The following is a 12154-nucleotide window of genomic DNA, read 5'->3' on the forward strand; positions in this document are numbered from 1 at the left end:
TCAGGACTCACACGATGCCATCGCCAGCTCCCGTCACCTCTCACTCTCACTCCCTCTCGCAATCATCTCGCACCGGCAAGACTGGCATGTCGACGACTCCCGCTTCCTCGCCCCGCGCCTCCCATTCCGTCGGCCAGAACCATCCTCCCAAGCTGTCTCCGTTGCGGCCCGACATGAGGCCACCGAGCCCCAACTACTTTGGACTGGTCGTCGATTCGTCCCACGACCCTCGAGATTCTTCCGGCCTGGGCAACAACTGGAGTCCAGCCTCGTCGTCAGTCAAGTCCTTTGCTGCCGCTCTGCCCAGGCCTATCGAAGCTACCAATCCCGACTTTGAGGCCTTCAGGAGGCAGATTGATATAAACAGGGGTGGCAGGTCGTTTGCTCTGCCAACCTCACATTACGTCCAGCCCACTTCCAACCCCGCCCTCACACGCCCACGAGTGCCTAGAGCGCATACTCATGCGAGCGATACGGGCTCAGAGAACTCCTTTCCTCGCCTTAGCTTGCCAAGAGACCGTCCGTCAAGTCGTATGGATGTAGACCAGGATAGCCTCCATGACTCTGCATATGTATCGTCCGACTCGAAGCGCAATTCTGAAGCTTCGTTATTTCCAATGCAGCTCACTAACCTCCCGAGATTCGAGTCCCCGATGCCAATGGACCCCATGCAGTCTCAGGCGACGCCGGCTCGATCTGAGAACACAAACACCCAACTCACAATGACTGAGCACAGGCCCCAGCCTCCTTCACCCAATCCACCGTTGACGCCCCTAACGAGAGCTGCCACAATGCCCATTAAGCTGGAACCCGGGCAACCATCATTGATCACTGCAGAAACTCTCAAGGACCTACTCGAGGCCGAGGATGAGGACGATATTTTGCTGTTGGACATACGGTCTTCAACAAACTACGCCGCGTCCCGAATCCAGGGAGCCCTCAACCTGTGCATCCCCACCACTCTCCTAAAGCGTAACACTTACAACACCGAAAAGTTGCAACAGACCTTCCAGGACAGCTCCGCTGGAGACAAGTTTGCCACCTGGAAGGATGTAGAAAGGATCATTGTTTACGATTCCCACTCGTCGGATGCGCGTGACACCGTTGCGGCCCAGAACATGATTAAGAAGTTTACAAATGAGAAATACCTCGGAGAGACTGCCATTCTCAGAGGTGGCTTTCAAAAGTTCCAAAGCTTGTTTCCTGGCTTTGTCGATAAGTCCTCGACTGTGCCTGTGAACCCCGACGGCGGTGGTTTCCCAGGTGCTATGAGAGGCCTTGCTCCTGTCATTGGTGGCGTCAGCCTACCAACGTCCATGAACCCTTTCTTCTCCAATATCAGACAGAACATGGACCTGGCAGATGGCGTCGGCCAATTGGACGTTGCTTGGCCTCATGGGCTGGAGTCCGACGTGCTTCCTCTGTGGCTTCGCGATGCGGCAGCCCCGCAAGACCACGGCAAACGTGTGTCGGATTTCTTTTTGCGGATTGAGATGGAAGAGAAGACTCGTATGCAGAATGCGTATGCCGCGTTCAACGAGGGGAACCCTGCCCACAATCCAGCCATGAACGGCCGGGTGCAGCTCTCGGGCGTTGAAAAGGGCGGCAAGAACCGCTACAAGGACATTCTCCCCTTTGAGCATGCGCGTGTCAAGCTTCAAGACAAACCCTTAGGGGCTTGTGACTACATCAATGCCAGTCATCTCAGTGCGTCGAGGAGCAACAAGAAATATATTGCGAGCCAGGGCCCCCTGCCCGCTACTTTTGAGGTGAGATGAATCATTTACAAATGGATGCCTCATTTGCTAACTTTTTATAGGACTTCTGGTCGGTTATCTGGGAACAGGATGTGCGCGTTATTGTCATGTTGACGGCCGAATCTGAAGGCGGCCAACTCAAGTGTCACACGTATTGGAAAGATCGCGAATACGGGCCTATCAAACTGAAGCAGCTTTCCGAGAAGAAGGCATCACTTGACCTCGACAAGCTCGACAAGCATCGTTCTGCCGCCACGCAAAACAGCAACGCTTCATCGAGTGAGGCTGGCCGAAGGCGGGCTAACACGACAACCACCCTGGAGACGGCTACAGGAAAGTCTACTCCCCTCCAAGAGCAATCTGAGCCAACGTTTGTCACCATTCGCAAGTTTGCTCTCACGCATTCTTCTCACCCCTTTGCTCCCATTAGGGAGATTACTCATCTCCACTTCTCTTCTTGGCCCGACTTTGGCACGCCGGCCCAGCCGTCTCACCTTCTTGCCTTGGTAGAACTCGCCAACGTCATGCAGCGTGCGGCTCTCCCGGTCGAGACGGCCTCGATTATGGGATCCAGCAAGATTGCCAATGACATTGCGTCGATTCAGTGGTACGACGAGCCCGAAGCCGACAGCGCAAGCCGTCCCATGCTTGTTCACTGCTCGGCTGGATGTGGCAGGACGGGAGCGTTTTGCACTGTGGATAGTGTGATTGATATGATGAAGCGCCAGCGGCTGGCCAAGCTGCCAGGCGGACAACCTCTTGCTCGGGAGCCAGAGGAAGACACGCAAATGATGGACTTTGATGAGGCCATCTCCCCCATGACTAACAGGGAGATGAGCTTCAAGTTCAACACGGATCACGAAATGGGCTTCAAATTCAACACGGATCCCGAGCCAAGACTCCAGGATGCAGGCATGGAACACTCGTCCGTCGATGGGCCCTGGGTGCGAGACGATTCGGTTGATTTGATTCAAAGGACGGTAGAGGACTTCCGCGAGCAGAGACTCAGCATGGTCCAGAGCCTACGACAGTATGTATTGTGTTACGAGACGGTGTTGGAATGGGTCCACCGATTGCATGACAGAGGCGCCGGCGCCAGTGCCGGCAAAAGACCTCGCAGCGAGAGCTACCAGTTCTCATGATACAATTTTGTTTTATTTCGATAATTAGTTAGACTGCATCCCGTCGAGGGTTTGCAAGATGGTACACCTGACGACGATCAGGAGGAATCAAGGCATTTGTAGGAGCACAGCAAAAGATGAGCGGGCACAGCAAGGGACGGCGTTGGATTGGAATTAATTTTTACGAAGAGCACACGCAATTACGCGGAGCAACAGGAAGCGTAAATGTCGAATGGAACACGATGGTTATGGCATTTTGGTAAACGAACACGACACTACGGAGTATAAGTGTATATATTTGCTTCATGGAACGGGGTCGACATGTGTATTCCTGTGACTTGTTCTCATGTTTCGTCTTGGCATAATTTGGTACCGGGAAGGGACTATACATAAAAGCCATTATTTCACTCGATCGTTTGCTCTGCTGCAAGGTGAAGTGATACCTGGTGATGTACTCGTAGATGTGGGACATGACTTGCATGGCGAGACACGAGATCCAGGGATGAGATGCATGTATGTAAAACAAAGCTGGGGCGCCAAGCGTCGATGACAGACATGGCGCGTGCGTGCATACATGAGGTACGAGTACATACATGCTACGGAGTACATGCTACTGACTAAGGAGTACGATACACGTATATATGATGGCCCGAGACAGGACGTGCATATGCATGTCTCTCTGTCTTGCGCACGGGGAGTCGTGGACGGGGGAAATCTGGGGAAGGATTCACGCTTTGCGGTATGATGAGTATGAAAGATGAGGATGAGGATGAGGATGAGGATGAGGATGAGGATGAGGATGAATGTACTGAGTGAGATGGATTTCGGTCCGGAGGACGCGGGATGGGGATGTTCTTGAGCAGGGGTTGTATGTCGTATGTCGTATGTCGTATGTAGGATATCAGATAGTGTAGTAGGCGGTGCTTCTGTGTAAGCGCGCGCGGTGATAAGTGCCGTGAGTGTGAGAGGTTGCGCGTACATACACTGATACGGCTGGGAGGCCGAGGTAAAGTCAAGTATACATAGGTACTGCTGGTAGATGCATCGTGAATTTGGCCCCTTGTTTTTTGCTTCTTTGTTTAGTCTGCTCGGTAATGGTTCTTGGAGATGTGAGCGAGGTTGTGGTTCGGAAGGGGCGGTGCTATTAATAGAACTGGGGTCTTTCGAGGCACGACATGAATGCATCAATGTAGGTAGATGGCAACAAATGTACATACAGAGTACAGATACGCATTACAGATGATAGGGGCGAGTGGTAGCTTCAATTGGTAGTATATGCGAGCATGTTCCAGTGTTTGATACAACGATCAGTAACCGGGTGGCCTCTGAAACTGGCTGCTGAAGAATTGCTGGGATGGCGAGATGGCTGGCGTGGAAAGGAATGGAAGGTGATTGCCAATCAGTCGGTGGGCGTCTCATATTAACACCCCCGCTGTTTTTTTGTTAACGGGGTAATGTTTGGGGAGAGGTAACGGGTACGACGAAGGATTGAGTGGTGGTAGCAGTACTGAGTGAAGAAGAAAATAACGAATAAAAGTGAAGAGGAAGTTGATTTTTTTGCTGGATTGGCGATGGGGATTGGTGATGCTATTTCATGCGAATCTGATGGTTGATATGGATCCGGTCTCAGGTGGTCTTGTACTTGTTTAGGCAGTACGGAGTAGAGCTGGCCTGCATGACCTCTTTGGCTGCGTGGATGACGTTCGGGCCCAGGTACCGGTACATGCAAAACTGGGGTCCAATGGCGGTGCCCTGGAAGATTGAATCATGATGCCGCTTTCGAACAGAGGCCAAGATATGTAGCAAGTACTCGTACAGTACTGTAGCATCGTGAATTCGGTCAATGGCCTGGACTGTAGCATCAATGTTCTGCTTACTCGTACTGCTGATGTGCAGCATGATGCTGGTCACTGCAATCAGCCTGGCGCGCATAATGAACTGACGAACCCATGGCGCTCAACAAACCTCGAACCAAGCCATTGAAGGGAACCAGACAGGCATTGATTGCCGGATCTCAGAGCTAAGCTCAAGGCAAACACCTGCAGCAGCTTCATCTCATCGCCGACCGCTGTATGTAGAACAGAACACGGGGCTCCAGCCACGAACTGGTGCGTGTACAAGTACATGTACTCGTACTAAGCCTCGCTGCACTGCACTCCAGGCCCTCGCAGGTACCGATACAGCGGCTGCAACACCGCCTTTCCCCTTCTGTCCGTCATCGTTGATTCACCACCCTGTCCTGTCGATTCCTCCTTCGAAACCTCGCATGCATCGGACCGGGGGGCATTTCTGACTGTCTTTTCCGCGACTTGCCATTTTCCTCTAATACATTCGCGCCCTCCGTTACGAGATCTTTTACTCTCTTCTCCTCTCTCTCATTATCTTCCTTTTCTTTGTCTATTAGGGTAGAAGCCGCCTTTTTACTTTTGGCAGCACTCGGGAAAAGGCTTCTGCTAGTTTTTCGGGGGTTCGTTCGTGTGAACCAAGACCAGGCAGCGCGCCGCCACATGCAACAACCTCCCGCCCTCAATCTTGCTGCCTTGTCCGACTTGCGTGGCCCTACGCTGCGAATGCTTGAAAGCTAATTTTACACAACTTTCCCCGGGCACGAAACTATACGGCTGAGGAACAAGCCTCGGCGGAACTTGCCTGAGTTTGGTGCCTTATAAAAAGACCGGAACCGGCAGACCGACCACGAGAACTCACAATCATGAACGAAACCAGCGAGCCGGATGCCATGCGTCGTCGCCACTCCATCGACCTGGCCGAACCCTTAGATACCTACGAAGAGTCTGACTGCGCATTCTCAGACGACAACCTGGGCATGGACATGGACATGGAGTTTGATCTCGCCATGCCGTCTGTCGAGGAAGACGTACATGATAACGACAGACGCATCTTCACGCCGCCGCCGCGCATCGCCGCTCGTTTCTACCGACCGTCACAGGCACGCCGCAGAGACTCGGCCGCCTCGTCCCGCCGCAACTCCTTCTCCTCCGCCCACTCCCGCTGCTCCTCCATCCAGCCCTCCAGCCGCCGCGATGGCGACCAGAGCAAATACGTTGCGCAGCACGTTCGCCGGACAAACTTCTTGGAGGACCGCCGCGCCCGGCTGGCCGACAGGGCTGCCCACGCCGAAAAGGTGCGCCTGAGGGCCGCCCTGGCCAAGGCGGCGCCTCGCGGACAGACGACCTCGGAGGAACGCGCGCTGGCTGCGGAGCAGGCGAGGCAGCGCAACTTGGCCGAGATTGTGGCCAGCTGCGCAGAGGAGGTCAAGAAGGCCAAGCAGATTGCCGAGTCCACCAAGGAGCGGCGCGAGCAGGAAATTGCAAAGATGAAGGCGCAGATGGAGGAGCGCATGGCCGAGGCGCAGAGGCGAAGGGAGGAGCTGCGAAACAAGACGGCTGTCAAGCGTGCCAGGGGCCACAGCGTCGTCAACAAAAAGTCCACGGAAGCGCTGCCGCAAGCCAAGGCCGTGCAAATGACTGATGATGAAGCAGCTGCCAAGATTCAGACTTGGTGGCGCGGGTGCGCGAGGAAGAAGATTCTCAAGGAATTCAACGCCCTTGGCCTCAGTGTGGATGGCATCAGAGACACTTCATTCGACACTGTCGTTCAGCTGCTTGCTCAGGAAAAGGTTCTCCTGGTTACGGCCCAGCTTCTCAGGATCTGTGGCTTGCAAGAGGGAGAGCCGGGCTCTGTTGACGAAATGGCGGCAGTTCGCACGTTTCTGAGTGCTTTCCTCATCCTTGGCCATCCCAACCAAGTGCTCAACAACTTCGACGAAGGTCCGGAAGATGGGGAATTAGAATCACAGCTCAGCGGTCATCGACTGCCCGCTACAGATCTCAGCAACCCCCAGCTGCAGGATTTGGTCGACAAAGCAAAGGATGTTTTGATTTCCTTTGAAAATATTCTGGCCTGGCTGACACCGGCCAACCGATACACAATGCCTCCCTCACTGCACACGACGTTCCCACAGGCCTACTCGGTGTTCTATAACGCATTCATTGCATGGAAGTCGAGGGACTCGAATGCCCTCATCGAGGTCATGCTGATGCAGATGGTGGAGCTCGACGCCATTTACCACACCGTCAAGGAGACTTCGGATGATGCCGCCGCGGCGCTGTACCGCAAGAGCATCGAAGACAGCCAGACCATGCTGATTGTAAGAATCAAGAGGCTGGCAGGCCCAGAAAGGGGCAAGAAGCTGTTTGTGCAAGCCATTAGAGAGGCGAGGAAAGCACGCAGGGCCAAGAAACAAGCCGGCGACACCAAGCCTCGAGTCGCCGACAGCGAAAGCGTGTCGGGAGATGCTCAGACGACGGCCAACGACTTTGTCTCGTCTGATTCTCAGATGCTCACGCCTCCCTCGACGCCAGCCAGCAAGAGCCAGGCTAAGGCAACGACTGTTAAGCCCGGCCTAAACGGCCTAATTCCCGACAACCGCGTCGTTGTGCACGAGCTGGCCATTAACAAGGAGTACCAGATCCCTGCCGAGGAGTACGTGGAGCAGCAGGCTGCCACTTCTCGGCCTCTCTACGTCCAGATGCGGGCGGCCATGGGAGGTGCCTCGGACGAGGCAAACTTTCGCATCTTTATGCTCAGGGCTAGTCACATCAAGGACAAGCTGCAGCGTCCGCTAAAGGAGGGAAACCCAATGTTTAACCTGATTGGCGAAATCCTGGACGTGGACATTGCGCAGAAGCAATTTGAAATGGGAAGCTTTTCGTACGAAAAGTTCTTTTCGGCCATGGCGTCTCTCCTGCCCAAGCTGTGCGCGCCGTTCCGAGATGACCAGGTCAAGGACCTGGTGCAAAACAAGCTGGGCGAGGGCAACGTGATTGACAGGATCGAGGCCCTGGACCGGTTTGTCGACGTCATGCTCTGCGACTACATCAACTACCTGCTCAAGATGGCGGCACCGCAACTCATCGAATCAGCCGTCCCGTACGAGACGAAACGATTCGGTGAGGAGCTAGGGGACGAACAGGACAATCTGCCGGTTGCCGAGGCTGCTTGGCGGTCGGCAAAGGACAAGGTCATGGCCGAAGTCCACAAGAGGGACGTTGAAGGCATCAACCACCCCAAGTCGCGACCCACGGCGTCCAAGATTTATGCCCAGATGCTCGTGGACGTCTTTACGCAGCCCACGCCGGTTGGCCCCGAGCAGATTCCGGAGATGCTCCGCCTCGACCAGGCCCGCATCAACCAGGTGTCGACCATGGTCCAGCGAATCATTACCGTGGGCGCCGTGCTGCTGCAGTGCAAAAACCTGCTCAAGCGCGATGTACGATCGGCGTGGAAGACAGAGGCTGCCCGTGTCATGGCTGTCCTCGAGGCCAACCATGCCTCGGTAGAGACGGCGGTGGAAGGCACCATGGCCGCTCTGGAGGCGGGCCGTTCCATGCCTCCTCCTACCAAGACTCACCTTCGTGCCCTGGTGACCAAGGTGCTGACGGCGAGTCGGGAGATGGCCCTCCGGTCGACGGAGCCGCGGGATCCGGTCTTGCGTCTTCTCCTCACGCGTCTACGGGGCAACATCTTGGCTCGCTTGGCGTCCGGCTCGGCTAGCGAAAAGGTCAAGGCTGCGAACACGGCGGGCGAGAAGCTGGCGAGCCTTGGGCTGTCCGAGTTTGTGGAAAAGGTTAGGCAAATGTCTGACTTGCTGGACAAGGTGGGAGCGGTTGATCGAGCAGCTCATGCGCCGTGGTGGGATGTAGTTGCGAACAAGGCCCAGCAGGATGATGCAGATGCTTAGACGGTGTTGCCTGTGCTGAGATGACTAGGAAGTTCATTCGTCCTATTCAGCCGTTTTGACGGATACATAACTAAGCGGGAGACAGGCTGTCTTTAGGCCATTCCGTCTCTATCACTTCTCTACCTCATTCTTTCCTTCTATCATCTTTCCTCTGTCTCTTCTTCACATTCATATCTGTTTCTGGTGGAACTTTCAGAGACCGGGGCTCCTCATCGGAGCCGTTGCAAGACGTGGCGTTTTACGGGAACCTGCATCATCTTTATTTTTTCATTATCATTTGCTTAAAGCTGGGGGTTGTGTGATACCGATCTGAGGGGAGTCAATTCTGGGTAGAAGCTGGGGTCTCAGCAGCGTCTTGGGGGGTTTCTTTTTTAGCGGCATCGTTGACACGAGCTTTTTGTCTTTTAACATGGGCTTTGTCTTTGTAAGATGAGCTGTGGCTCTTGAAACATGAGCTTTTGGTTTTTTTTGATTTGGGCGACTAAGGGTTTCTTTTTTATATACATTGTTTGGAAGGGAATTGAGTCGCTGACAGCGGATTTTTTTGTTTGTGATTGTTGGGTTTTTTGTGAGTGAGGTATCATATTATATAAGAATGACAATGTGTGATTTTCGAGAGTACTATCTGTGTTTCTTTGTGATGTTGAAGTGATGTCTTGTCAGAACTCTGGATCGTTATTTCGTTCTCTGGTCGCAATACCCCGCCTTCACCAGGTTAGTCGAAAGGGTCAATTATATATGATTTGGCCCAGAATAGGGGAGCTGACGCAGTCAAGCGGGAAATATAGAAGCTCAACGATATATTAGGCGTTAGGTAGCTGACATAGGAGGTACCCTGCATTAGCTTAGTACTGTCTAAAATATTTATAAACACTATGTTAATAGTTAATTCTGCGGGTTGTATTTAGCTGATGGAACACTCGTTTTTGAGCCATTCGTTAATCATCGTTGAGTAACCGTTTCACTTGTTGACAGTTCTCATGTCTGTCACATATAAACAACCACGAGCCCACTCATAAACGTCACCGTGGGCTCGGTGATTAGCTGACAGAGTAAAGTTAACATGACCAGTCTCTTGAACACGTTTTAAGAGACTGCGTTTTCTCTGTGATGTAAAAAGCGCACGATACTCACGATCCATGGCAGTCGCCGCCATGGGTCCGAATTGTTTCGTATTCTCTAACAAAAACAACGGGCGTGTCGGGATACTGGGCAAATGACACCAGAGACATCGCCTCTGTCAATCGGCCCGCTTCGTCAACAACTACAAAAGACGGAGTGGAGAGGAAGACAGGTGGTCAAACAGCGTCATGATAGCTACCGGGGGGACCAGCAACAACATCTGCAATGCTAACAAACGCCTCTATGAGTTCACGAGCGCGTGCCTTGTAGTCCTTTAGGTTGATGCGGCAAGTGTCTGGGTCGTTGATATACATTTCCCAGGACAGCATAATAGAAGGATACTCGTTTGGATAAGCCAGAACCTTGGCAAGCGAAGGTCAGAAAAAGCAAGACCGCAAAATGAATACGTACATACATCCAGTAATATAAGCACCTTAGTAATTAACTGATCTAGGAGTACTTGTATAAGAAAACATTAATTCAGCTAACAGCCGAATATTAATACATATATAGAGTAGCAGTTACTAGAGAAATATATATATAGTAGCAGTTACTAGAGAAATATATATATAATAGCAGTTACTAGAGAAAGATACATATAGTAGCAGTTACTAGAGAAATGTAAATACAGTAGTAGTTATTAGGGAAATAGAAATATAGCAGTTACTCGTTTTGTAGGCGTACCTATGATTTAACTCGAGGGTGTTTAAAATCTTCTCAGTCTTGGTTGTTCTGTCCTCCGCTTGCTTGGCTCGTAGTTGTGATGAAAGAGAAAACTCATCCGCGGCCGGGCTTCGTTCTCGAAATCGGTCTTGACAATATTTGTTCATCATCTTAATGAGTCCCCGTTCTGCATTGCTGGCGTTGGGGTCGACTTCCATCACCTTGGGCAAATGGTCTTCCGCAGCCATAAAGGCTTTCAGCTCAAGGTCATATCGGTGAACGCGTATCACACAATTCGATCTGGCATCATGGCTTTAAGGCGGCGAAATGCGTCGTCGACTTGAGTAGTCTGCGGTGCAGTCCACACAACAAATGGTTGTTGCTATTCATCAAACTCAAAGGTCATTTACTCAGGGAGGTTTTTTAGTTATGTCGATTCAAGGGATATTTATTCTAATGCATCCTGAAAAAAAGATCATTGATTCGTTTACAATACACTTTTCTATCACGATCTACTCTATTAATATGCTCCTAACCCTTTATTCACTTCTCTAGCTACAACTGTTGCAATCTTCAATGCAAATACTGTCAGTAAGTGGAAGGGGATTGAATGTAGTCTCTTCGGCTTCGGCTTCGGCTGGTGCTGCCGAATGGGCCCCGAAAGTGGACATTGGATGGGTAACTATTTTTTTCCTCCCCGGGGGCATCTGGGTTTCTTTACGTACTTTTTGTAAAAAGCGGCAGGTCCTTTTGTTTAGTATATCATTGCGTGATGTTGTTTTTAAATAAATGGTACGTTTGTAGAAGAAAAAGGGCTACAAAAGTGCCTGTTTATAGATACCTAGTATGGAGTGTGTACATGTATACACGGAGACGCTCGGGCTGATTGGTAGGACGGGACTTCGGAATTTTATGGTGGAGCGGGAATTAGAGCCGTACTTGGATTTTTTATCTTTTACCTTGCTCTATCTTTTCTATTTGGTTTGTGACAGGGCCGAATTGGAGGAGTCTAAATTTTACCCTTTTTGGCAGAGTTTCTGCATATCTTTGAGATTGAGAGCATTCATTGATATATGGGATTTGGAGTTTGAGGGTACCATGTTGTGAAGACCCTGGGGATTTTGCCTTCTTTGAAACGAATCGACGGGCTTTTTCTGCCGGCATGGGTGGGGTGATGAGGCTGGTGCAGCGCCGGCTGGGAGCTCTGGGATGGGAGCATTTGATTGCTGGTGAGGCCAGGATTGGATATGGAGTTGGAGTTGGGATTGGAATTGGAATTGGGTTGCGACAGGGCCGGTTCTTTGGGAGCGCGGCGTCGTCAGCCTTGTCTGTGTCGCCTTGCTGGTCTCGGTCTCTGTCAACGTCTTCGCCTCGGTCTCTGTCTCTGTCAACTGGTTTCTCGACTTCATCTTCGTCCTGGTCGTCTCGCAACAGGTCTGGTATTCGCAGGTATGTTGTGTTTTGTTCTGTATTTACTTGCTTGTCTTGTCATCTCAACACCATCATCATTCCACCTCACCACCAAACGCCTCTTATGCCCGCTCCCGGCCTCTGATTGGACTCATTCTCTTCAGCTCTCGTCTATTCTCGCCAATGCTGGGATTAGCCTGCTGCACAATGATATGACGCCCGCCAATGTCACTCACTCACTGCCACCCCTCCCTTGTTCGTTCCCCGATTCCCCGACCTGATACCCTTCAATCCTCTCTCACGGGCTATCTTTTGGCGTC

The 12154-nt window shown here is 51.9% G+C and overlaps 6 protein-coding genes across 6 annotated transcripts; 3 read left to right on the forward strand and 3 right to left on the reverse strand.

Moving 5' to 3' along the window:
* Positions 1-86: 86 nt before the first annotated feature.
* On the forward strand, positions 87-2899 carry M431DRAFT_95318 (hypothetical protein; the record flags this gene model as incomplete). Its single annotated transcript, XM_024924688.1, has 2 exons — positions 87-1769; positions 1820-2899. 2 exons carry the CDS (start codon positions 87-89, stop codon positions 2897-2899), a joined length of 2763 nt encoding a protein of 920 aa, XP_024770240.1.
* A 28-nt stretch (positions 2900-2927) lies between these two features.
* Positions 2928-4308, reverse strand: M431DRAFT_256775 (hypothetical protein). Its single transcript, XM_024913833.1, has one exon. It carries the CDS (start codon positions 4091-4093, stop codon positions 3278-3280), a length of 816 nt encoding a protein of 271 aa, XP_024770241.1. The 5' UTR covers positions 4094-4308; the 3' UTR covers positions 2928-3277.
* A 196-nt stretch (positions 4309-4504) lies between these two features.
* On the reverse strand, positions 4505-4810 carry M431DRAFT_485927 (hypothetical protein; the record flags this gene model as incomplete). Its single annotated transcript, XM_024916339.1, has 1 exon — positions 4505-4810. The coding sequence occupies one exon, from the start codon at positions 4808-4810 to the stop codon at positions 4505-4507; it is 306 nt and encodes a 101-aa protein (XP_024770242.1).
* Positions 4811-5732: 922 nt separating this feature from the next.
* On the forward strand, positions 5733-8639 carry M431DRAFT_95006 (hypothetical protein; the record flags this gene model as incomplete). Its single annotated transcript, XM_024924642.1, has 1 exon — positions 5733-8639. The coding sequence occupies one exon, from the start codon at positions 5733-5735 to the stop codon at positions 8637-8639; it is 2907 nt and encodes a 968-aa protein (XP_024770243.1).
* A 961-nt stretch (positions 8640-9600) lies between these two features.
* Positions 9601-9780, reverse strand: M431DRAFT_95062 (hypothetical protein; the record flags this gene model as incomplete). Its single annotated transcript, XM_024924651.1, has 1 exon — positions 9601-9780. The coding sequence occupies one exon, from the start codon at positions 9778-9780 to the stop codon at positions 9601-9603; it is 180 nt and encodes a 59-aa protein (XP_024770244.1).
* A 1806-nt stretch (positions 9781-11586) lies between these two features.
* M431DRAFT_485929 (hypothetical protein) lies at positions 11587-12115 on the forward strand (the record flags this gene model as incomplete). The annotated part of the gene is made up of 3 exons (XM_024916340.1): positions 11587-11653; positions 11716-11873; positions 11999-12115. 3 exons carry the CDS (start codon positions 11587-11589, stop codon positions 12113-12115), a joined length of 342 nt encoding a protein of 113 aa, XP_024770245.1.
* Between the last annotated feature and the right edge of the window lie 39 nt (positions 12116-12154).

Source organism: Trichoderma harzianum (assembly GCF_003025095.1).
Source record: "Trichoderma harzianum CBS 226.95 unplaced genomic scaffold M431scaffold_14, whole genome shotgun sequence".
Classification (NCBI taxonomy): Eukaryota; Fungi; Ascomycota; class Sordariomycetes; order Hypocreales; family Hypocreaceae; genus Trichoderma; species Trichoderma harzianum.